Below are 26671 nucleotides of genomic sequence, written 5' to 3' on the forward strand. Positions count from 1 at the left end.
TAAAATACCCCAAAAGTTAAAAACACACAAAAAAGCTACTCTTTTATAGTAGCAAGTGTAATTGCAATTCATTACGTCTTCCGCCCTTACCTTTGGGAACAGTTGTGCCAAAGCTATGGGTTAAATTTGATAGTATTCTGTTACATCACCACACGGCCATCTTGGCAGGAAAATAACAGGTGATTGTAATAAATTAACAGGTGATTACAATCAAATGACAAACACAGCCAATAAGCTGTGTGTATTGTAAAGCGCCATATTGGTAGGAAATGCATGTGACATCATGGGAATACAATGAATATGGCTATTCAAATATGCTATGGAAATGACATTTTTTGAAAAATCTACTTTTTTAATTAACCTACGATTCTTCTTCACATACGCACTTAATTTCTTTTTGGAATTTTGTATTCAAAAATATTGCAACACATATTCGTCCATAAGGGTTTTGTTTTGAAAGTTGTGACCGGAAGTTTCCATATTTATTCTGGCGCGCTTGACACTAGTGCGGCAGCAGTGGTTGTACACGGAAGTTGCAGTTTTAAAACTTTTTCTGGCCAGTAGGAGGCGCTATAAGCACATAATCAGGGATGCAGTGAAGGGTATATCCACCTAAATTGGTTTACCCACCTTATTATTTGCGGCAACAGAGTTTGCCGCCTTTTAAGGCTGTCATAAATCTTTATGATATGAAGTTCACTGTATACATCATCACTTACAGTTTTTTACGATTGCTAGCAACCTTTTATCAGTTCTGTAGTCACATTTTCATAACTCTTAACACAGTTAGCACAACATCGGTCTGTTGCGGGCCATACCATTAACACATTTCTTGTTCCTTTGACACAAAATGCATTCACTGAACACATTTTAAAAACTCTTGAATTTCTTTTACACACAAGCTCAACCAAGACCAAAACTATGGATTTTTACTGCCAAATTTACAAATGCTTTCACACTGTATGTCAAAACAGATAACCTCATGTTCTAAACCTAACTTATAGGCTAAAGTTGAAGTGAACAGCAGTTCACATTGTACATTGAAACACAAATATATGTCCTATATTTTTTTTTTATTGCTAGTGAGAAACAGCTGATTGAAGTTATGCAAATAGACCAATCACAGCTGAACACTGCCAGGGGTGGATAAGGCACGCCAAAAGATACTTCCCAAGGTGCATAGCCAGAGAAAATATAAGGAGTGATGTGGACGAGAACATGTGGCCAAATGCAGAAGACCGGGTAGATTAGAAAAGGACTGTGTATTTTTCTTTTTTTTTCTTCTGTGCCTTTTTCTGTTTGTATATTTTATTTTTACACCACTGTAACCAGCAGCTATACTGCAGATTTTTGTTGATCTCTTGCAGTAATTTCCTATAGCAAATAAAGCCTTTACTGCAGCAATTCTGTAACTTATTCCTTTTTCATATACTGTACATTCTATAAAGTAAAGATGAGTCATTCACTTCTGATATAGAATGTTTGCAAAACATTTACTACACTCAACAAAAGAAAAATGTAGAGTGACTTCAAAAGTAACTGCAGTGCAAAAAACAATTGATTATCAATATACTGTCTATTGTATAAGGGTAGAACTGACACATGTAAAGTAATGCATTTTCTGTAATACCATCTGCTGTTAGTATTTTGTATGTCATTGTGCTGTGATTGACTAAATGTTCCTGTTGGAAGAAAACATGTGCTAGAGTTTTGAAAGAATTATTTGATTTTGAGACATGTTTGCAGTGTTTTGGTAGAGTTAGTGTATTTTGACAAAGTATTCTTGCATTTTGAAAATTAGTGTTGGTGTTTAGTTTACAATATGTGATTTTGAGCATAAAATTAACTGTTTTGCCAACTGTGTGTTGCAGGTGAGTTGGTGTGTGAAGAGTTTAGAAAAAGTATTATAAGTATTGAAAAACGCTTGCTAGCGATCGTAAAAAACTGTAATCTAATTTGCATCAAACAAGTTATTGAAGATAGGATGCTTTAAGGGAAAAATCACATAAATTAAAGTTTTTCTGAAAATATAAGTGACTTTTGTTTATATTAGTGATTGTGATGCCTTATGATGAAAACCAATTGGAGGCCATAGTTTATCCACTGTTTAATTTACAATTCATTCTAAGTTATATGTATGATGTTTCATGAGTGCATAAGCATAGTCATGAGGAATTATGAGTTTATTATAATTCATTATGAATGCTCTTATTAGGCCCTATAGATACAGCAGCCATAGATACAGCAGCCATAGAGTTTGACTTGCAAAAATGAGATCCATACTCACATACCTTGTCTCTGTTTATTCTTGCACAATAAAGGTCATGATATCAAACACACACAACTATCTTAAAGGGTAGATCTGTAAATAGGTGAGTAACTTGTTGATCCCACCTAACATGGGCTCAGCTCTTCAGCTCATTCATCAAGACAACTGTCACAATCACAAGCTGTACAAACAATCATATTCAAAATTATCATTTAAACTACTGGGTTTAATCAGTGATGTCAAAGTAGGTGTTTTGCCTGTGACAGATGATGCCAAACACCTACTTTGACATCACTGATTTGTGGTGTGGCCAGAAGTGCACCATGCTGTAATGACCATATAGAGCAGTGCAGCAGCAAATTTTCTGCCCTGTGTGATTTAGTGTTGAACTGCTCTTTAAAATGTGTATCTGTGGGGGATGTGGGGTGCCCCCGTCGGACTTAAACTCTCATGTACACTTATGTGGTTTTCAGAGATAGACGAGACCACAGAGAAGGTAAATCACATTGGACATGTTGCAAGTAATTCTTTGTTTGATAAAAGTCCTTTTTCCTGTCCTATAGGATGTGCAAAACTTGTGTGTTCTCACTGCAAACAACTTGGTTGATGCGTCGCTCTATCCTGATTAATTGTGGGCGGTGCCAGAGGCTCTGATTGCATGTATGTAGCGGTCTGTAGCTACAAAGTTCTGAACAGGCAAATCATGTATTTATCTGCTTTGGTATTGCCTTTCATATAGGAAATGAATCCACTTCTGGGGATTTGTTGATCAAGTTGCTCACACGGTCATGGGGAGTAGTACCAAGACGTGTATCTCAAGATAATGTCCCAGTATTTCCTAACAGCTTGGATTGCTCTACTGTCTGCATTGAGTGGATGCATCACTGAAAAAGGTTTCTGTTGCTGTGGTCTGAGCTTAAGATAATCTCACCTCACACCCTGCCTCATCAAGAATAACCACATTTACCAAAATGATACTTCATGTCAGCAAGATTGACTGAAATTCCCCCCTATGCTGTTTTTTCAAAAGGGAAGTGTTGCTTAGCCTACTTGTGGCTTTCTAGGATGAATCCATGCTATTAAAAAAAATAGCTGATAAAATAAATGAGTTGCGACGGATGTTAACCCTCACTGGCTTATCACCCAAAACTCATCACTTCATTGGAATGGGGAAACTACATCACTGTCTCTACACTGGGGGAGTTCTTCGTGATGCAGTCTGGCTGATTGGTCAGTGTGTGTGTGTGTGTGTGTGTGTGGGGGGGGGGGGGGGCAGTGATTCATGTGCTGTCATCAGACACATCTGTAGCTACATCTTGGGGTGGGGTCTTTTAAAGAGGACAGTTGACTCTTACAGACGCTCCCTGGCTCTACTTGGTACAGTCAATTTAGTTAAAACACACTTTCCCACTGCTGCCACAGTGAGATCTCTCAGCTTATTGGTTTTTAAGGTATATAATGTCATTTCCTTAAAAGAGATTTAAGGTTGATGGCAGCATGCTTTGCTGTGCTGGCTGGCTGTCTGTCAGCATTGTCAACCAAAATGAGACGAATAATCACAAGCAGCTGAAATGACTGTCCGTCTTTGATATTAAAACATTGTGCATAATTGATTTTTTTGTTGCATAGGCCTATATGTTGTCAGTATAGCTTTTAAAGCTTAATTTGTCCCATTATCATGACAGCTATAGGTTTATTTTTGCACCTGGTTTGGTACATTTCATTCATCTATATCATATAGTTCCATGTCTGTCTCCACTGACACAAGAGAATGAGAATATGAGAATATCATGAGAATATTAAGAATAGCTGACCACAGTGAGTGACCCGGTCCTGACTAAGATCTCTGAGAGACATGAAAGAGTACAAAACATGCTCCATTTATTTTTCAACACTTTGTGATTTTTCTGTCATATTTCTTCCCTCCTGAACCTTTACTGTCTTCTGAGCCAAACGCTGCTGTAGTTGAATTCAGAAATTCACAGCTGGTCATAATCAGTCCTAATTGGTACAACTGTGCATTCCAGTGGTCCAGCTCAGAAAAACAGGGGAGAAAGACTTTGTTTGCTCAGCGTAAGACACTGTTCCCCATGCAACAGCTAATGCCATGTCAATGATATTCGGCAACGTTAGCTAGCTGGTTAGCATAGAATGTTAGCAACTGTAAGTGCAAACATTTCAAATTTATATACCATTTACCACATAGGTGTTTTGATAGATATAAGGTCATATGATGCTGAAAACAACACTTAAGGCAATATTCCACTGAGTTTTAACATGGGGATTATTCAGCACTTGACCGCCATGAAAACCAGAATATAAACTAATCACCAAGATCAGATGCAGCTGGACGAGTTTGTAGCATTCAGATTTTTACTTCCCATTCATTTGAATGAGGCAAGGAAATAGACTGAAAACTGACATGTAACACGTTGGTGAACAGATTCAACAACAGATCCTGCTTTTAAGACAACAAAGCAGTAAATGGTCATCATTTTGCATTTCTATTCTTGGTTTACACTAAAATTAGTATTTAAAAATAAAAGATCCGGTCTCCCAAACAAGAACTATCTCTCCTAAATGGTATTCTCTGCTATGTTTTCTTCTATCAATAAAAATGCTATTTGGTGAAATTATGTTCTAAAACGTTGGACCCACAGTCAACTGAAAATCACAGTAGCGGGATCTGTTGTTGAATCTGTTTACAAATGTGTTAAATGTAAGGGCGGCGGGGGGGGGGGGGTGTCCTGGTGAATCAGTGGTGAGACACATACCATGTAACTGCAACATTCTGGGTTGGAATCCAGCCTAGGACCTTTAACATGTCATCTCCCTCTCTGTCCCAGTCTTTCTATTGTGTACTGTCCATTAAAGGCAGAATGCGAAAAAATACAAATTTAAATGTACTATATATTTAAATCCATGAGGAAGGGCCATTTTATTGCATTGTTCCTATTAGGCAGTTGGAATTTCCAACTTTCCGACATGGAACGCAGCGTAAACCAGGAGTTCCCAGACCCCCAAGTACACCAAAGATGCATTTAATAAATATTTTTGTTCCAGCGGTCTCATCTGAGAAGGATTTTTGTTGTCTACCTATAGGTGGAGAGAGTAAAACCTGATCAGAATAGTCAGTATACATTCTCTCCTAGTGCTAACTTGTAGTGAGGGAAATGAAAGTGAAATGAAACTATTCCTCATTTTGCTGGGGACCGCTTGAACCACTGTAACCTAGGTATGGGAACCACTGAACTAAGCACTCAATTTCAGTCTCACATTATTATTATTATTATTCTAGTTTATGAAACTCTTGGCCACTAGACCTGAATAGCATACAACTGTCTAAATTGTAATACTAATGACTTGTTAACTAGCAGAAGAGCTAGCTATATACTCATAAATATTCATTATAGACAAAAGACATAACCACACAAAAAGCACCTGCTTAACAAAACTGTGTTTCTATGTCTAGGTCTCACAACACTATCAAGCAGACTTGTCGCTTACTATCACCTGAAACATTATGCTGTTTCCAAATAAAATATTGAACAGAATGAGATGTTCATTCTCATTGGCCCCCAGCCAAAAAAGAATACTCCAGTCCAAACGAAGACGGAAGTAAGCAGGAGTGAAACATCTCGCATCGCGTGGATGCTATCCACTGTGTGTGTGTGCATCACATGGTGCATCACTGACAACAGGTGACGGATATACAGGTGACGGAGATACAGTAGGTATCAAGAGGAACCAGTGTCAAGTTAGCCAGAATAAAAAATATCACTTCCGGCGACAGCTTTCAAAATAAAACACTATTTTGACATATGTCGCAACAAAGTTCCAAAATAAAAATAAATTATGTATGTAAGGAGATTTTTTGTAAATTAATATATACTGTATATACACATTTGTGTTTCCTCCAAAGATGTCCTTTTTGCAGTATATTTTCATAGCCATACACCTATAAAGCCTATAAAGGTTGCCATATAGGCTAGGGGTGCCAAAAATACACAAATACTCAATCACATAAACAGGAGCGCTTGTAAGGATGTCTACTAGCTTGAGGCCCATTGTTCCAGGTGTGTCACATCTGCTCCCACTCCTAAAGGCTGTAGAATAGATCTCCAGTACAAATGGACAATTTTCGGTTTTATTTTGAAGGCAAACCCGTCTTACTCCCGGTCTCCGTGTGGCTGACTCTGGCTAGCTTCACGCAGCTTCATCAAGAGAGGCTACCTGCCCTGCACGCAACGGTTTACCGACGAACAGCGCACTGCGGCTTCTTCCCTGCAATTTCCCGAGGGACTGAAGCAGGACTTGGGTTGAAATTTTTTGTCAGTGCCGAGGTAGGATATCTGGACACATGATGTAGAGCCGTACGTGTTGTTTGACATGTCAGAGCTGCTATGCGTTTATGTGGTTTGGTGGATATCGGCAGCTATAACCCGATAGGTTCCGTTCTCTATTGTATGAAGACAACGACACGTCAAACTCCATTGAAAAAGCTGACAATTTAATATTGCCTTGCTTATCGTCCAAGGTGCATACCTGCTAGAACATGAGTTAACACCTTTTACGTATTAGAACGATTCACTCTTCAATTCGGCATACATCCAAAACATCAACCAGCACTTAAAAAAAATAGAATTTCAAGTTGAAGTATGTTCGCCGGTTGTATGTACAATCTTACTCAAGCCAAAATCCACCGCGGAGGGCGGTAGCAAGCATTGTAAACCAATTCTATAAATTGAGATTTCACTGAAATAAAGCGCTGCTTGGTGGTTCATATGTATGCCGAATTTACCAGCGAAGCTCTACGATTCGTAAACGTCTTAAGTCCTGTTCTATCTCACTGATAAGCAAGGCAATATTAGAATGGCAGATTATTGCATAGAGTTTGGCATCACATTCTGTCTCTGTACAGCAAAACGGCACGCAACTGGGCTAGGTGTGACACGACCGAGCGGCTTTGTTTTCCTCAGACTGCTGCTAACATTATTCCCATAGGACATTTTCTCATTTGCCACTTCGCTGATTTACTGGAACGGTTCAGACAAAAACATAATTTCATTTTCTTCCCTAATGAAAAATCAAATAGCCTATAGCTAATATTACTGTGATATTCCTATAGGGACTTAGTGTGTCTGTGGTAAACAATAGTGAGTTTTAAGTGACCTTATCACAATTAATGGTATTTGTTTTGTCTCCTGTGGTATAGGATTTTCTGTGGTGTAATTTCTTTTACCTGTATTTTTGACGTCCGTTTAATATAAGGAATAATACTTTTATCTCAGTGAGCATTTTGATAAGCCTTTTAACAATACTAAATCAAATAACTTGGTAACCCGTTAAATTACAGATCATTAATTGCGCAGTAATGACTGGAAATAACTACGTTTCTACACAGTGTATTCACTTTCTGTAATGAGCGTCACTCCCTTCTGTGGTGATGAGTCAATAGAGATAGAGTGCAGAATCTTTCTTCCTTATTCAACTAGTTTATCCTTAGTTTAGTTCTTACATATATTTTACTTGGATATTACTTAGTTATTTCCAGTCATTACTCTGTAATAACCTGTAATTTAAAGGGCCACCTATACTTTTGATAAGCATAACAGTTAATTTAAATATTAATACTATAATATTATAATGTGTATAGACACATCTTTGACTGCTCTTTGTTTAGCTGCTGTTCAAGAGCTATATTGCTTGGGGAAAGAATAATTGTTGATTATTATAATTATTATTAATAAATCTTCAGTCCTATTTAAATAAAATGTTTTTTTTGCCTAACAATGCCTCTTAGCTGCTCTAAAATCACTGTAAAGTAGGGGGTCAAGTGGCTTATTGCTTTTAAGAACTTTAGTCTCCTATAATACATTTTAGAATGATGCAGATACCACAATACATCTCTAAACTATATATATATGGGATAAAACATATAAACTCACTATTGACTACCACCTGTGAAACACTCTGTCCCTGTAGGGATATTACAGTGATATTTCATTAGGGATCCTCCCTGTTTGCTGTGTTGTGTTTCAGGTGTGTATGAGGAGGATGACAGGCGCGTCAGAGTGTGTGTGAGCCATGGCCCCCCCCGCCTCGACCACGGTGTCCCGGCTGAAGTTCGGCCGGCTGCACAGCGTCCGTGACAAACTGCTCCGGCGCTACGAACACCGGCCTTTGGTCTCCTGCCTGGCCGGGCTGTACGGCTGCCAGTGGAGACGCTACCAGAGGAGCCGCGCTCAGCCTGGAGACTGCTGCTGCAACAAGGTCACACCACACACACACACACACACACACACACACACAGCTAGGGCCGGACCTCAGGTATCAGCCAGTCAGTGTGGTCCACCTCTGATATGATGGATATGATAAAGTTTGTTTGGTTACACCTTTATTGTAGGATTGATCAATACTTCACTGGTCGTCTATGGGAAGACCATAACCTGAATTGAATCTAATGAGACATTTTGATTCATTCCACACAAGTATGCATGAATGTTTTATTCTTACTCTGGGTTTCAATGGAGAGTTTTAGTGTCCCATCAACTGCTGTTTCAGACTGTCAAGAGTACAATTCTGAGAGAAACTAAGGGGAAATACTTGGAAGATTGATATTAAAGATATTCAATATTGGTATAAAATATTGTCTATAGTTTAAATCCAAAATGTAGCGGTCCAAATCTGTCGAATCCAAAACACTATTAAACAAACATTAACTTTCTACCCAATTCAGTTCAGTTTGCAGTTCAGTTCAGTTCAGTTCAATTCAAAACATCTGCTTTATTGGCATGAATGTTAGACAAGCAGGATGCCAAAGCATAAATACAAGGAAAAAACACAAAAAGCCAAGCGGAAACATTCAAACAATGAATCCATGTAAGCAAATAGAAATCATTAGTGCAGACTAGATGTAGAAAGAACAAATTCAATGTAACCGATAAAATTTCTCCTTTATCCCAGTCTATTCAAATCCAACATTTTTGCATGGGCTTGACTGTCAATTTATAATGCCGCCCAACTGTAGAAACGATGTTACAACAAGACTGTACGACAATTAAATACAACTCATATCCTTTCACTTCGTTACTGAAATGATGCTGTGGTGAAGAGCAGAAAGCAAGGCCAATGTTTGCAGTTTTTAAAGCCTAACTTGCATCACACTATTTACAATCACAGTTAAACCAGTGAGGAGCTTATCTGTTTGAATTCCTCTCTCTCCTTAGGGGCCAACGGTCATTCTTCTATCTCCATGTCATTTTACAAAGCAATAAAATAAAATCACATGTTAGGTATTTCAAGAAAAACCCCCAGCAATTTCTGTCCTTTCATGTGGTGTTTCTACTTCTCCTACAGTTGGAAGGAGCCAGTTTTGCTCTGCTTGTGGCGGCTTTCTGCTTAACGCTGGTATTTCTCTACTTCTGGGGCGAAGCACAGAACGACTATAATGATTTTGACTGGTGGGTTGAGTAATACGCATGAGTAATTGCACACATACACACCCTGCAGCTTTAAAGGAATACACCAAGCAGATTGTCCCGTTGGTCAACTTAAGTGATGAGAACATGGACACCAAAATCATCCACGTGTCTCCAGTAAATCATTAGCACCAGTGCTCCATGCTAACACTTTAGCATACACTATATTGAGTGATAGTGGTAGTGATGCTAAAGTGTTAACATGGAGCTTACTAAGCATGGAGCTAGTTGTATGCTTAAATGTTAGCATGGAGTCTACTATCACTCAACATAGTGTATGCTAAAGTGTTAGCATGGAGTCTACTATCACTCAACATAGTGTATGCTAAAGTGTTAGCATGGAGTCTACTATCACTCAACATAGTGTATGTTAAAGTGTTAGCATGGAGACTACTATCACTCAACATAGTGTATGCTAAAGTGTTAGCATGGAGTCTACTATCACTCAACATAGTGTATGCTAAAGTGTTAGCATGGAGCCTACTATCACTCAACATAGTGTAAGTTAAAGTGTTAGCATGGAGAATGCTATCACTCAACATAGTGTAAGTTAAAGTGTTAGCATGGAGAATGCTATCACTCAACATAGTGTAAGTTAAAGTGTTAGCATGGAGAATGCTATCACTCAACATAGTGTAAGTTAAAGTGTTAGCATGGAGAATGCTATCACTCAACATAGTGTAAGCTAAAGTGTTAGCATGGAGACTACTATCACTCAACATAGTGTATTAAATTGACCAAAGGGACAATCTACCAAAAACTTGGTGTGCTTTAACAGGAAGGAGGTAGAATCTCTTTTAAATTCAATGTTTTCAAGTGGATCTCCTCAGTTGAAATCTGCAGTGTGTGTCTCTCCCTCTGTACATCTCTCAGACATTCTATTTTGGTGTTTCTTTTGTGTAGATCATCATTTCATCTTAGTATTTCTACTGTAGGCAATACAGTATATACTGTATGTACACTCACACGGTTTCTGTCTCTACCCCTCTGCCTCACACCAGGTTTAACTTTGGGAACCTGGGCTTCTGGTTTCCCTGGTCTGTGGTGCTGCTGGTCATCGCTGCAGCCTTCTTCACCTACATCACTGTGCTAATGGTGAGGCCACATAGTATGATCAGTGCTATTATAACATCTAGGGTTAAACTGGCATATGGGTTTGCTGATAAAAGAGCCTTTTATTAAAAAACATTGATTGATTACATATTGTAGAATTGATCAATACTACACTGGTTGTCTAACCCTTAACCTAAACTGATTGTAATGAAATTTTGATCAGATTCCACACAAGTATACATAAATATGTTTTATCCTCCTGAGTTTTAGTGGAGAGTTTTAGTGTCCCATGGTATAAATGTGGTTTCAGAGGTTTTTCCACCCTGCCACAAATATAATTATGGGGAAAACACTGAATACTTTGGCATGAAAATGGTCAAAAGACATATAATATATCGGCACAAAATATTGGTATCAGCCTTCAAAAACCCATTTCGGTCAAACCCTAATAACACCTCTCATATGACGAGTCCTATTACAAAGGGATACATTTTGCAAGACTTTTTTTTTTGTTTATCATTAAATTTCTTTAAAATTAAAAAAGAGCTCTATTTTTGCCAACCCAGGACTAAAGTTATCAACTCAACTTTCAACTTTATTTGTCCCCGGAGGGCAATTGGTAGGGCAGTTATCTCCCATCCTTTACAAAGTCTCATGTGCTTTAGTTTTTTGCTGTCAATCATTTTGTCAGGGTGGGTTACACTTTTTCTCCATATGGTGGCTATCTTGTTTTGGATCAAAACTCTTTATCTGTCAGTAGCTTATTAATGGATGTTTAAAGGGTGGAGGGAGCAGAAGGAACAACATCCAGAGTAACAAATGCTGGATTTCTACTGCAGGCTTAAATCATTTTTCACCAGTGGAGGAAAAAAGGCATATTTTTCAGTATTGGCTCTCTTTGCAATGCACTGAAAAGGTCAGATGCATGCCAAATGTGAAAAACATCTGATTTGACTGATTTGATTGATCTGAATTGAGTGTGTGTGTTTACATGTGTTTTTTCTCTATGCAGCTGCTGGCTGTGTGTTTGCTTTCAGAGGGCCAGAAGCTCTATTTACACTGGAGTCACAAGGTAATCTTTTCTGCTGTGTGTTTACACTATGTGGAGTGATAGTAGGCTCCATGCTTACACTTTAGCATACACTATGTTGAGTGACAGTAGTCTCCATGCTATTATTATTTTCCACCATTCTTGAAAAACAGTTTCCTCCTAAGACTTTTAGCCTCGCGACAGCAGGGGCTCTATGGATCACAATGTCAGTCGGTCGCTCTGTTCACCACTTTTGGTCACGTGGGTGAAAGTGTGCCACGGAGTTAGATCGCAGACTCTCGATCGGGAGACCCGAGTTCAATTGCTGGCAGGGACGTTTCCACAAAATTCAGTGTTGCAGGGCTGTTAGACTCTTAGTCTTGTTCATTTATGTACACAGATAAGCTCAAGTGTTACCATATCATTTGTATCATCAATCAATATGGGGCGACACACATGGCAAGAAGAAAACACTAGCAGGCAATGCAAATGTTTTTTGCATTGTTCCACAACAGACTTGGAACTTTGACCTTTTTTACATTTGTCAGACTTGTTACTGATTGGCCCAAAGGGTGACTGCATCATTTGTGGGGGACCACATGTTTACTGTTGCCTTGTTTTCAGATCGGGATCCTGGTGAGTCTGACTTTCTCCATCGTAGCCACCGCCGTCTTGTCTGACCTGTGGAGTAAAGAATGGACGACGTTACTACTTTCCTTCCAGGTGACTCCCTTCCTCTTCTCCCATCAGCCTTCACCTGTTCTCTGTGCGTGTGCCGCTCCTAACCCCAGATTTTATCTCTGTGTCCTGACCAGGTAACAGCACCGTATTTACATTTGGGTGGAGTCTTATTGATAACAGCCCTGGCTTGGCCAATAGCTTTGCATTTCTTTCGCATGAACAGCAGAGGTGAGGTGCAGTTTGTGTCATGTGTTTGATTTGCATAAGGTGTAATGGCGTTGTTTAAGTACTGCTTTAAGTAGCCTAGCAGTAAGTCTTCCAATCTTCTTGTCTTTAAAACAAGTGAAAAATTCTGCAAATGGGGTGAGATAATTTAACTTGTTTTGAGAGTTTTCTAGAAGCAAGTGACAATATCTTGAAAAAGGACAGATCATTCCATTCTTTCCCCAAGCATCAAGATGATGTCACCTGGTTCAAAGAAATTTGTGAAACAAGTGGATTTGCATTGGAAACTACTTGAAACTGAAATGATCTCCCAGAAAGTGGAAGATTTTAAGACTTAAATCATTTGTTACGGTTGACATTTTTTGGCAGTGTACAGCTACACAACACAGCCTTTACAACTGAATTTGCTTTGATTTGGATACATCTGTCTATCCTCTTTCAGTCTGTCAAACCCCTCACACTTTGTCTATGTGTGTGTTGGTATGTGTGTTTGTGTTTCAGTAAGGCGGGGCCTAATCATAGGGACGTACCTGGCCGTCCTGTTTGCCCTGTACTTGGTGCCCCTGGGTTTGTATTCCCCTTGTATCAAAGAGGAAGGCACCCTGGGCCCCGCACCGGCCCTCATCGGGCACAGAGGAGCACCCATGGTGAGTGGGACGCAATCATTATTTACATTAAATTAAATGAAATTAAATGAGACAGTTACTACACTGCACAAAATCACAAGCTTGGCAAGTATTTTTGTACCCTTTATCCTTACTTGTCACGCTTATTCAAGGATATTTTTAGTCAAATTATCTTATTGCAAGCCCTGCAATGGACTGGTCCAGGGTGCCTCCCTGCCTTCCACCCAGTGCATGCTGGGATGGAAAATGGATCGAATGAATGAATATCTTACTACACATTTCTTGATTCGTGTCAATCTGGCTTCTTGAGAAATGAGAGATAGAATTTAACGTTGAATCAAGGAACGCGATTTTAGACAGTTTCCCTTGTTTCAAGCGAAAGTCTTGAAACAAGTTACAATCTCCTGAAAAAAAAGTTACGTCTCTTCAAACCAGCAAATTAACTCAAAATATGTTGGAATAATAAACTCTATAAGTCTGAAAACAAGGTAAAATCCCTTGCCAAGCTTGTCATTTTGTACAGTATAATCCTGATGCATCCTCGGATACTGTCTGGCTGGCCCCCTGCTTGCGGCCGTGTAACAGGAACCTGTTTTGTGCAGGGTCACATCCTTCCTGACCCCGTTGTTTAGAGCCTGGGGAGAACACTTCTAGTTTAATGAGTTGGTACTGTACACAGAAGACGAAGAAAATATGCTCTTGGAAAAACTTTAACAACATAGCTGAGGTTTCATCTCTCCACAATATAGAAAAGCTCAAACCACTTCAGCAACTTTGCTTGCCAGATAGATCAATTATGTGGGATTTCCGGTAAAGTTATTAGTATCCTTAATATTAAGATTCATCTTGATACGACCCTCATATTGTGTTTTGCTTCATATTTATTTTTGCCATTTTGAGTGACCCTCTGTTGACCCCTTTGGGTGCCATGTGTCTCCTGTACCTATGTGAATGCACTGCTGGCCTTTTCCTCATCGTTGTGTGTGATCCCACTCGCAGCTGGCTCCAGAAAACACACTGATGTCATTTGAGAAGGCTGTGGAAGCTGGAAGTGAAGGTCTGGAGACGGACGTCACCATCAGGTCAGTCAGCAGGGCTTCAGCCAGCGTTTAGCAAACCACCGTGTAGCTCAGTGGGGACGCTTCTGACTGCAGCTCATGTGGCCCCAAGCTGCTTTAGACTGATATATGAGACTGATATTGGCCTTTCATTAAAAATCAGATCTGGTCCAGTCAGTGTCGTCCACCTCTGATATGATGGATATGATGCAGTTTGATTGATTACATATTTATTGTAGAATTATGGGAAGACCATAGCCTGAATTGATTCTAATGAGACAATTTAACTGCACTTTACACAAGCATGCATCAAGATGTTTGCCATGTGCAACCATTTAGACAACACTGGTCATATTTTGATGAAACTTGGGCAAATGAAGCACCTCACTGTTTCATTTTGGCATTTTCAAGAATGGTGCTAGAATTACAGAGAATGGTGCTAGAATTACAGAATTACAGATTAAAAAAAGTTGACATATTTGTTGTCTTGATATCATCATCATCATCGTCCTCCTCCTCCTCCTCCTCCTCCAGGGTTTCAATGGAGAGTTTTAGTGTCCCATGGTCTAAATGTTGTTTTAGAGGACTTACATTTTTCAGTTGTCTGTGACTAGGCTTAATTAATGTCGGCCCTAAGTGAACTGTTACATTTTCTCTGATCTCCTTGTTGTCCACGCTGGTAAACATCACTGTCCTGTCGTTGTTGCAGCTTCGACGGGGTTCCCTTCCTGATGCATGACCGCACCCTGCGGCGCACCACCAACATCCGGGAGGTTTTCCCCAACCGAACAGACGCCCCGGCAGCCATGTTCACCTGGGCCGAACTGGACAGCCTCAACGCCGGGGCCTGGTTCCTCTCTGTCAGTAACTGGGGATCATCAACTTTCTTAAACAGTGTGTCCAGTACTGTGACGTCTCTCTTTCCTTGGATTTTCTGTTGATGCAGTTTGAGTTTCTGTAGGTGGCGCTCAGCAGGCATTTATTTATATGAAAATGTCACTGGTTACCTACTTTAATGGTTTTTCAAATGCTGCATGAACTAGAAATACACTAAGAGAGAGAGAGCAAGGGGAGGCAGATGTAGAGCGGTATCTTTCCAGAAACAAACTGTATTACCAAGCATCTTGTTATCTATTGGTTGCTTTCATCTGCCACATGGAGCAGCACATCAGCAGCCATGTGTACCTACTGTACTACAGAGGCAACACGATGGAGACACGTGGCAGTTATTTAATTGGAGACTAGCTAATGCCTCATTTCAACAATAGTACTACAACACAATCAGCTGGCAGATAAAGAACATATTGATGGGCATGTTACATCATGGTATTAATTACCTATTGATGGTTTCCTCCCCAGCACAATCCGTTTGGGACGGTCGGGCCACTGGGAGCAGAGGAGCGGTCGCGGGCAGGAAACCAGTCCGTCTGCAGCCTGCAGGCCTTCCTCCAGCTGGCAGCCCAGACGGATAAGCTGGTGATCTTTGACCTGTACCGTCCGCCCAGAGGTCACCCCTACCGGGACACCTGGATCCAGCGCACGCTGGAGGTCATCCGCAACGAATCCTCCATTCACTCCTCTCAGGTGGGACACACTCCATGAGTCTGGGTGGGGTTTGGGTGCAGTAAAACCTAATTTATAACAAGTTCTCATACTTTCAAACAGACTAAATGGACATAAAGGAAAGCAAATTATGGTCTAGACTTATCTAGTCTAAAACTTATTAAAGCTGCACAAGGCAACTTTGTACTTTGGCGGCTCCAAATGGCAGAGAAAAGTATCTGTTTGAGAAATTTGACCTTAAATACCCAGCAGTCCTGTAATGTGACGTCAGTAAACTGAACTCAACACGCTCATGTTTACCAACCCAGCCGGTGTGAGATCAGTTTATACCAAAGGATACCAATGGGACAAGAGAGGAAAAAGATCTAATGTTGATGAGTCCAGCTTTTAGTATTGGTTCGTCACCTCCTGTGGGCAGAGAGGATTTCCTGCCAGAGCCCATAACCAACACCAGAATTTAATTTGGTGAATCTACAGCATCTTGGTTAGGGGGGACGGTACGCTCTTCTGTACTGCAGCCCTACAGGTGGAACTTACTTCTTGACATATCCTCATTTACCTGCCCATCCAATACTCAGTGAACTATATTGAGGACATTTCAAGCAAACAGTGGGATTGAAAACCTCCCGTACTTCTACAATGTACATGTCTCATCAGGTTTATCTGCCCAGAGTGATATTCACTTTATAATGGCTTCAGGTTTTACTTGGCTCTGATATGTTCTGTTCTCTTGTATAAAGAGAACATCACACCAAACTCTGTTAAAAAATCTGGCAATTTAATTGTTGCTTTGCTCATCGGCAAATGTACATATGCTGTAGAACATGACTTAAGAACTTTTATGAGTCAGTGGGATCTATTCGTAAATTCGGCATATATATAATACACCAAGCAGCGCTTTATTTAAAAAAAATCTGAATTTATAGAATTGCTTCAAGCTGCTTGTTACTTCCCTCCATGCTGTATTTTGGTGGAAGAGGATTGTGGGAATAACAGGCAAAGCAGTTCTAAAAGTTGAGATTTTATTCAAATAAGTGCTGTTCAGTCTGTGACTGATGATTTGTAAAACGTCTTCAGTTATCTTCTACCAGGTATGAATGTTTGCCGATAAGCAAAGCAACATTAAATTGTCAGATTTTTTAATGGAGTTTGGTGTGACCTATCCATACAAGAGAGAATAGAGCATTATTCAGGCTAGTTTTTACTGCATAGATGTACTAACCTACAGTACAGTAAGAGTGCCTGGACTTGTAAATGAAATGCTTGTTAATAATTAAGACTTAAAAAAGACAAAGATGACTGATTATTTGTGTTTACATGCACTTTTATATGCATGTGTATAACCGTAACCTGTGTGTGTGTGCTTGCCCACTAGGTTCTGTGGCTACCGTCAGACCTGCGCTCCCTGGTCCAAGAAATGGACCCTGAGCTCCAGCAAACGTCAGGCAGCCGGCTCCCCCTAGAGGAGCTCCAGAGCAACCACATCGTTAAACTCAACCTGCACTACAGCGCTATGTCCCCTGAGCTCGTCAGGTCAGTGTGTGTGTGTGTGTGTGTGTGTGTTGTCTGCAGAGACAGTGCATCAAACATTTCCCTAGTTGCATATGAAGAGTTTCTTTCCAAAATGAGAAACCCATCTTGACACCTGCTCTTACAAAATGATTGATAGAAGGTTTGCATCTCTGGACCAGTAATGCTCTCCCCTCCCTCAACAACCACTGTCGAGGTGTGCTTGATTTTGACATGTGTGTTCCAGACAGGAATTTTGCAAACCATAAACCAGGTGAATACATGTTTTTGTACGTTAAAGGCATACTGAGCAGGATTTTCCCCCTTGAAATAGCATAAATCCAAAAATGATCCTACTCAATCATGACCTATGGCCGATCGGTAGTGTGTGACAGTGTGTGTCTGCAGAGACTCTGCCTTCTGCCTGTGTTTTCTTATTTCTGAATGTTCGGGACGTTTCTGGGTGTCAACCTTTTGGCAGTGGGTGTGTATACCTGCAACCAAAACCACTGCAGAATCTTTTTATACCTAAAAGACACGCTGGCTATGGTAGCGGTCCTAAACTCTAATACAGAGTAACTGGAGTTTGTACCGTTCAGGCGACTGCGTTCAGGGGGCGTGCGCTTCGTGTCTTCTTGAGCTAGGGAGGAGGGGTCAAATTTCAAAGTTGTGTTTATAAGCTACAAGCGGCAAAAGCCTTTAAATTTAAAACTTTTAAGACCCTTTAAATGCCAGTTCATGCAAAATGTAAGTCCAATTTCATCTTGAAATAAACCTTCAGACCTTGTAAAATAGACTTATGTGCAACCAGGGAAATTCCTCACTAGAAAAGTAGTGCAAAGAAGAGAAACAAACTCATATGCAACATTTAACCATATAGGGCTACTGGCAAGTGGAGTTTTTCATTGTGATGTGGTCGTACATGGTGCAGAGTGTTGCTGGTACTACTTGTATGGCCAGACCGTCTTACAATACTTGTAAACAGTCTTTGACTTGTGAGTTGTCTTGTTGCTGTTTTTTTCCTTACTTGAAAAGCCAAAATGTTGCCACACAGCAGACTGAAAACCTGACGGAGCCTCCTCAGTTTCAGTTTGGTCTGACTCCATTTCTCCTACTTCTCCTACTTCAGTCAGTGCAAAAGAGAAAAGACCGTTCTGAATGTCATTTCTTAGATTCTCATCACTTGTGTGCAGTAAGCGCATGTCCATGTGTGGTATTTGACTTGTGTGCAGTGAGTATGCAGCGGTGAACATCACCACCAACCTGTATGTGATCAGTCAGCCGTGGCTCTACTCCCTGGCCTGGTGCACCGGAGTCCATTCAGTCACCACCAACGCTCCGCAGCTCCTCAGCACTATGAACACGCCGCTCTTCCTCATGGTAAGAGAAAGAGTTGGTCCCAAGCTCCACTAGAAGCCACATTCTGCTCCATTTTCACCACTGATATCTCTAATCTTTAGTTAGAGCTCTTCTTTTGAAAGTATAATTGATTTTTGCCTTATGATGATCACCAACCGGAAGTCGTTTTATTTGCCACTACACTGCTAGTAAATTAGATAGTGTTTTAACAGTGTGTTTACTTGAAACTCTGCCTCTCTCTCTCTCTCTCTCTCTCTCTCAGACTCCAGATGAGTATAATCTGATGTGGATCCTCACTGATGTGCTGTCCCTCATGCTGATCCTCGTCATCTTCATCTTCCACTGGTGAATGGCGTACGCTCAGTTGAAAATAGATGATAGCGAATGGAGCAAGCCAATTCCCTCAGGCAGGGCGCTCCACAGTCTAGAGGCCCTGATGGTAAAATCACCTTTTAGTGTCGGGTCTAGACTGAGGGACAGTCAGAAGACCCTTCAATCATGTGAGTTTTCTGATGTCTTATGCTGCATTCTGATCAAGCTGGAGACATGACAGTGACTTTTGGCTGAGGCAGGGATACAGGGAGTCCAGATGGGATGAGAAAGCTTCATGTTCTCTTGTCTGTGCTGTCCTGATGGGGTTTTGTTGCGCTTGTCGGCAGGTGGCGAGAGCGAGGACTGGCTTTCTGCTCGGGCAGCAAAACCACGCTAGACAACGGCACTTACAGCAAGTTCAGGACAGGTGAGCTACACAAGTAGGCATCTTTGGTGCAGAATGCTCATCGCTGTGGTGTTTCTGCACTGCACTTCCCAGAGATCACCTGTCAATCAAACAGTGTGTCCAGTACTGTGACGTCTTTTACTTTATTTGTGGAATCGCCCCACCCTAGGGAACACCAAAACTGCATGTCTTACCACTTTTGGGTATTGCACCTTATTTAAAATCACTTCCAGTGAGAGAAGTGTGAAGACAAGCTGGCTTTGTCATGCTTTTTGATGAGAGCCTTAATCATTAGCATTACAGCTGAAGCAGTCAGATTTCCATTTTCGCCTATGGCATTGTGGAGAGGTTCGAATTTGGGCTCCGTTATTTTTGGGACAAAAATACACAGCCAGCCCGATGAAGTTGGACTAAAAACCTTGTCCAGATATCGATGCATGGGCCAAGTGTAAATTGGAAGGTGCATGATGTGGCAGAGGGAGCTTTTAAGTGATGTCAACAAATCGCTGTCTGATTGCTGAAATGTTCCTTAGGCAGGGCATGTCTTTTTGTCTTTTTTTCTTTAGTTTGATTGTTAATCCGTACCTTTCTGACTCTGCACTAATAACAGAGATGAGTGATGTATGGTCAGTCTCCAGTGTTAACTCCCAGGGAGAGTCACGCAGCCCGCTGACCGCCACGCCCAGCCTGGCAACCGTCACCGAGCACTGACCACTGACCACTGACCGCCACCTCCGAGAGGAGTCGACCTGACAGGCCGGAGCCCACACTGCCAACCTCCGTCTGAATGACCAAATAAGCCCTAGATAGAGATAGAGAATAATACTTCCGGAAGATCTCTCTAAAATACACCCACAGATGATGAAATGAAGTATGTGAAACATTCCTTCACCTTAGCAGTACCTGTTGGTATTAACAACATTCTACACTGTCATCAAATATCCCTGTCAGGCTAAGACGAAAAGTGATCTGGGCCTGAAAGGCCTGAAAGGCCCAGATCACGTCTGAAGCATTTTTATTTTTAGAGGAATGTTAGTGTTGTTACCTAAGGAATGACAAAGTTCAACTGCTCTTGGAGAAAGGAAAGGACGATTCCAGCGTGCCTGGAGTTTTTGCTAATTTCCTGGCATTCCCTTACCGTTTTACTTTACTGTCGATTTTTCCAGTGCTTTTATCACGTTATGAGCTGTTTTTCCTTTTTCTTAGTTGTTTTTCAAAGTAAATATTTTGAAATAAACACTGTCTAAATGAGCAACGCAAGTTCAGGTAGGAAACTGTAGCTGGCTGTCTTCAGCTGATTGGACGAACTCAGCAGCTCGCCTTTACAAGTGAACCAATCAGCATATGTCAGACCTTTTTAAATAACACATACTCTCACTCACATATATGTATATATATATATATATATATATATATATATATATACATATGTGTATATATATATATATGTCATAACCATTTATATATGTATTAATATCAATACGTGACTCGTCCTGACTGAAATATGATGAGGTACAGTAAAGCGCCAACTTTAAGCATGCATGTAAAAATGGTCACAATTAACATTATGGGGATGGAAACTGTAAGAAAGGAGCAAAAACTCAAATCACGCTGGAATTGTCCTTTAAAGTTTTGTCCGTTGTTCTCCAAGAGTAGCAGAATTTTTCATTCCGTTTGAGTCACGCACCTTGGATGAGCTGTGAGGCTGTGACAGATTTTTTCCCCTAAAGTTGGAAGAGCTGTGGTTGTTTGCTTCAAATCCTAAAGGGAAAACAAAAGCGAAAACAGAACAGCTAAACAAAACTTTATTTATCCTTGGCATAGCTTATATATTCAGTAGGCTTCCTATAATGGGCCCAGGCATTATTCTCAGAATTTTTATCAGAAAATACCCCGTTATTTGCTTTCTACTTCATCTACTTCATCCTACCTCTGTTTTACATTGTTCATTGACCGTTTCCCTTACTATGGCTTTGTTGTTTTATTTTGGTGCAAGGTCCCTTTAAGTCACATATTATGAAACATCATTTACTGTGTAAATAAGAGATTGTAAAAAGAAGAAAGGGTACCTTGCTGAACAGTGTTAATTTCATACCTAGTATAGAATACAAGTTTACAGCTATCAATTCCAATGTGAACCATATTATTACTGCTGTGCTTATTGAATTATGAACTACTTGTGTGGGAACTTACTGCCAGTTCTAGATATTCCCTAATAAGGGACGAGGAAGCCATGTCTCCAAGCCCATATACTGCAACTAAATACAGTTGGTCACTCCTCGTTGGAAAGCTTAATACTATAGTGTTTAAATTTCTCCACACCTTCTTTGCGTCACACATGAGAGATGCTCTGATGCTTTCTGTCATATGTACATCAATAGTTTAGGTTCTTGGAGTTCATGACAAAAGTTTGGAGAGGAGAGATTCTCGTTTTCTTACCAGTCTACTTTCCCAACAGCATTCAATCATGCGATCACTTTTCCTATCCCACCACCTCCTAATTATAACAACTACAGTCCAGTGGGGCGTTTCAGCACGCTGCATCAGAGCCAATGATATTACACAAGAATTTCAGTTCACGCCTTATATTCTTCTCACCCTATTTCCAGTTTTAATGCGAAGAATCTCAGACTATTGAATATGGTGTATATTGTTTGAGGAATATGGGCCGCATCATTTCAGTGCCTTGGACAGATTCTGTAACTTTTCACGGTGAAGCTCCACTTAGCTCACGGACCGCGTCGTCCATGAAACAGGATCCACAGTCACATTTAGTGACACTTCCCCCATTACTGAGAAACCGGGCTTGGCTGTATATAATTAGATGCATTAGCTTCTGTGGTACATGTGGTCCTTCTCCATTTCCCATCATTCCCTTTGCAGTGTTCAGTGTTAGTACAGTAGGAATCAAACACTGGGACATTTCCTTTCTTATTGTTAGTTGAGATGGATGAGGATATGACATCTATGAATGATATTTCACTTTCTGTGTTGGGAAATTGAGATCACAATTACAGTACTCAAAACTAATTTATTGTGTATGTGCAATATATGTAATAGAAAAACAAGTGTATTATTTATACCATATGGTCCATGTGAGATATTTCATTTAGTTGACGAGTGAATTTAAATGGAAAGCCCAATGGCAAGAGTAAATGACTGTACTGTATATCGCCGGTCTTTTTAGCTCAATTAGTGTTAATTGGAGTCAAAGCAGAGTATGAATGTCAAGAACAGCTCTGGAAGCTGTTTGAATCTTTTACGGCTCACTGCATTTAATAAGCTGAGGTTATGGATGTCATGTTGACTAGCTCAACTCAAAGCTTTACATTTCGCTATTTAAGACATAGAGTACCAAATAAGAACGACATGGTTTGAATGGGTAAGAAATGTCAATTTATTTCATGTTTTGCCAAAGAATCACCATGTACAAACCAATGACTGATTTTTCTATGAATGACATTTACAAGATTGTTCTGTAGAACTGTAAAAGCCATTTCAACGATTCCTCTCAGATTGTAACTGTATAATATGGCATATCAGAATAAAAGAATATTTTCAGACAAATGTGACATTTCTTTGAATCTTCAGCATGGCTCTTTGTGAAAACCCCTCCGGATCCACGTGTTAAAATCTACTAAACAGATGTTAAATACAGACAGAAGCTGAAGCTTGGCGGGACCGGTTCACCACAGATCATCTGTTGTGTCTGAAGCTGTTTTTAGAAATTACAACTAAGATTAAAATCCCTTCAGACACAGTAGTTTAAGCAAAACCTGGAGAACCAGCACCCAGAGTAGTGATTGGCCGTCTCCAGTCCAGCTCACAGTGTGGAGCGACTGGTTCAGTCCTGATCCCTGGTTCCCAGAGCGTAGATCATATTAAAGTGAAGTATTGCTCAAATGCCGGCAAGAGTCTTAAGTTTCACCATCACATTTAGAGGGATCAAAGTGAATACATGTGGTGTTTCAATTGCAATTGTTTCTATTCAAAGCTATTTTGTCATTATTTACATGTACGCCAACTGAAACCTTGATTTGCAACGGAAAATGTAATTTATCCATTGCTACATCTTATCATGGATGAAACTATTTCTCCTATGTCTCCATAAACATGATAAAAAAATCAATGCTAATACTTTAAAAACACTCAAATGTGTGTGCATGAAATCATCACTCCTGTGTACGTATGAGGACACTCTAAAAGCGGTCTGACTAGCTGGATGAACCGATGCAGAGGTGATGTTTTAACTGTTGTGGCACAAATGTGGTCTGTTTCCTCTGGCATACATGAAGACTTTTGCATAAAATGGCAATAAACAATCATTAGGGGTCCAAGCATGTAGTGCTGGAACCCTATTGTATTTGCTGGAATTATTCTTCCTTCTTTCTTTCTTTCTTTTTCTCCGCCAAAAGTATGTGCAGCTCAGAAACCGTAAGTCCTACAGCAGCCATATTTGGCAGGTGGGCTCCTACGGCCCACCGCTACTCAGGCAAGGCAGCCCATGCACATTGGCCAGATGGTGGCGCTATAACAAGCAACTTTACGTTTTGGCCAATAACTTCTGAACCGTGTGTCGTAGACTGAAAATTCTTGTGTTCCTAGATTCTTTGGAATGTGCCGAGTCCAACCCATATATCACTTTCAATGTCCACCATATTGCATTGTCCGCCATTTTTAATTATTGAAGAAACACTTTTTTCGCAACTCCTCCTAGGCAGTTCATCCAATTCAGATGAAACTTGGTGTGGAGAATCTTGGGACTGTCCTCTTTCAAAGTTGTATAAAGGTTATTGATAGGTCAAATGGTTTGGCTTTTATCGACCAATAAACTTTTAACGAAACTCATTAACCATTCATCTAATCAAGCCAAAATTTGAAACACATGTTGAGAAGTGTTGCATGAACACACCCACAAAAGCATTTTGAGCTGTACCACTAGTGGGCGCTACAAAAGCAAAAAGTTCATATCTCATAATTGACTGCATAGATTTTTATGAAAATGTTTACACATGTTCTAGGATGATGTCCAAGTCGATCCATGAAATTTGGTCATTATTCCGATTCTGAAATCGCCCCCCCTCTGTTTATAGCAAAAACTGACTGTGATCCCACAGTGTTGTCCTCCTAAACCGTACATTACAGGAAAAAAACAACATGATTTTTGAAATCGTCATACCTTAATTAGTAAACAGCCCAAAAATTATAATGATATCTTGAAAACTGAGCGCACAGTAGATGGAAATGTGCAGCTGCAAATTTGATAAATTGACAATGTGATATGTTCAAGATAGTTTGATCAATCTTCATCAAACTAAATACAAATGATGTCTGGACTCTCAAGATGATGTGTGTAAAGCCATGTGTAAATTGATTAATATGGCGCGCTAGTACAGTTATAATATTCTTTCTGAGGCTTTCAATATGGGTTGGACTAGCACCTGTGACCTATCGCTTGTCCCTTTGTTTTGCTTCCCCACTGTGGCACACACCAGAGTGGAGGTTGGCAGAGTGGTGAAGCTCAGGGCTTTGGACCACAAGGTTGTGAGTTCAAGCTCCTGATGGACTGTGACCATTTTGAAGTTTCATGAAAAGTAAATCAACACTAAATCACACAGTGCAGAAAACTCAAAGCAGGTGTTTGACATCATCTGTCAATGGCAAAATACCTGAATGGCATCACTGATTAGGGTGTGGCCAGACCTCTCAACCCACAGAGAGCAGTGCAGCAGCAGTTTTCTGGCCCATGTGACTTACTATTGTTTTATTCATTAATGGAGAGCACTACAATGTTCTATAAAGTGATTAGCACTGCCAGTCTGTCAATCATAGGCTGCAGTACCACACTACTTCTCCCTTTAGTTAGTTTCTCCTCACTAAACCTGTAATGAAAAGATTAACTTGACAGAAGTCACGTGCCAACACAAAAGCCGGTGTTAGACTGCATGTTCGATCTTCACAACATGTCAGTTTTTGTGTGTGTCTTTCTACCTTCTGTAATGTTTTGTCTATCTGTCTGTCTTATCAAATTGTGCTTGGACCCCGCAATCGCCACTTGCGGCTATATTTAGGTTTTATTTTCTCCTCACTGCGTCTGTTTTTAACGCCAGATTGCTTGGTGACCATTTAAAGTGACTCCATGGATTGGCAAATTGAAACATCAGGTTAAAATACATCTGCAAAGGGATGATGGTGTGCCTTTGGTCTGATCTGTATTTGAAGAGATTTGTTCCAGAACGACAGATTCATTTGAAAAGTGAGACTATCCTCCATGCTGGTTTGGGAAACATAAATAATGATGCATCTTAAAAACAAAGCTACATACAAGACAAAAAACAACAATAACGAAGGAGTGCTTGTTGGGTATTTTTTAGGGGTTCCAGGCCCAGTCTGCTATCTGGGAACTATCTCTAAAGCAAACAGATTCTGGTTTACAGCCATGAAAAGCTCACATCTGGACCACAAAGTTAGAAATCCGATTTTCTGTCATTTTGTGTAAATCCATTTAGTTCTACTACCAACTAGAAACACTGATAAGTTCTCAACACTGATGCATAGGGAATGCACAAATGTCAAGGCATCGAATTCCGACTCTAAAATCTGAAAATAATCGTAATTAATACGCATAAGAATTCCTCAACTATTTACAGCTCGCAAGTGTAGAGAGAGCTGATAGAGCAAGAAACTTCACTGATAATATAATGCGGAGGACTAGAGCTGTGCTTTTTAAGAAGCCATCCCAGTTGCCATGTTACATGTGGTGCGTTGGGGAAAGGTCAATTAAAGGCAACAGGTGAGTTTAAGACAGGACCGATACATACTAACATAACAAATGAAAACATTGGCATTTCAGTGTCGCCAGTCAACACAGCGCTCAAAATGGGGATTTGCCTTAATACCACTTGGTGTAGACGAGTCAAAGAACCGGCGCCTTCTTTGTTCAAGTTGTGATGTGGTGTTTCCTCTCTTGCACATGTGCTCTATATGTTTCGCAGATATGTAACGAGTGCATTCGCTTTGCGCGTGGGCGGCTGCGTGTGCCGCGCGTTAATGAATGTGGGATCGATTTGGGGCGATCGATGAGTTTCCAGCGCTCGGC

At 40.3% G+C, this 26671-nt stretch overlaps 1 protein-coding gene across 1 annotated transcript; it reads left to right on the forward strand.

Annotated features, from left to right (window-relative positions):
• Positions 1-8356: 8356 nt before the first annotated feature.
• gdpd4b (glycerophosphodiester phosphodiesterase domain containing 4b) lies at positions 8357-20330 on the forward strand. The gene is made up of 15 exons (XM_071905217.2): positions 8357-8542; positions 9629-9732; positions 10752-10845; positions 11816-11875; positions 12458-12556; positions 12649-12742; positions 13241-13386; positions 14365-14447; positions 15133-15283; positions 15783-16007; positions 17362-17519; positions 18728-18875; positions 19117-19199; positions 19514-19593; positions 20183-20330. The coding sequence occupies exons 1-15, from the start codon at positions 8357-8359 to the stop codon at positions 20281-20283; spliced, it is 1812 nt and encodes a 603-aa protein (XP_071761318.1). The 3' UTR covers positions 20284-20330.
• The last annotated feature ends 6341 nt before the right edge of the window (positions 20331-26671 follow it).

Source organism: Centroberyx gerrardi, chromosome 11, assembly GCF_048128805.1.
Source record: "Centroberyx gerrardi isolate f3 chromosome 11, fCenGer3.hap1.cur.20231027, whole genome shotgun sequence".
Classification (NCBI taxonomy): Eukaryota; Metazoa; Chordata; class Actinopteri; order Beryciformes; family Berycidae; genus Centroberyx; species Centroberyx gerrardi.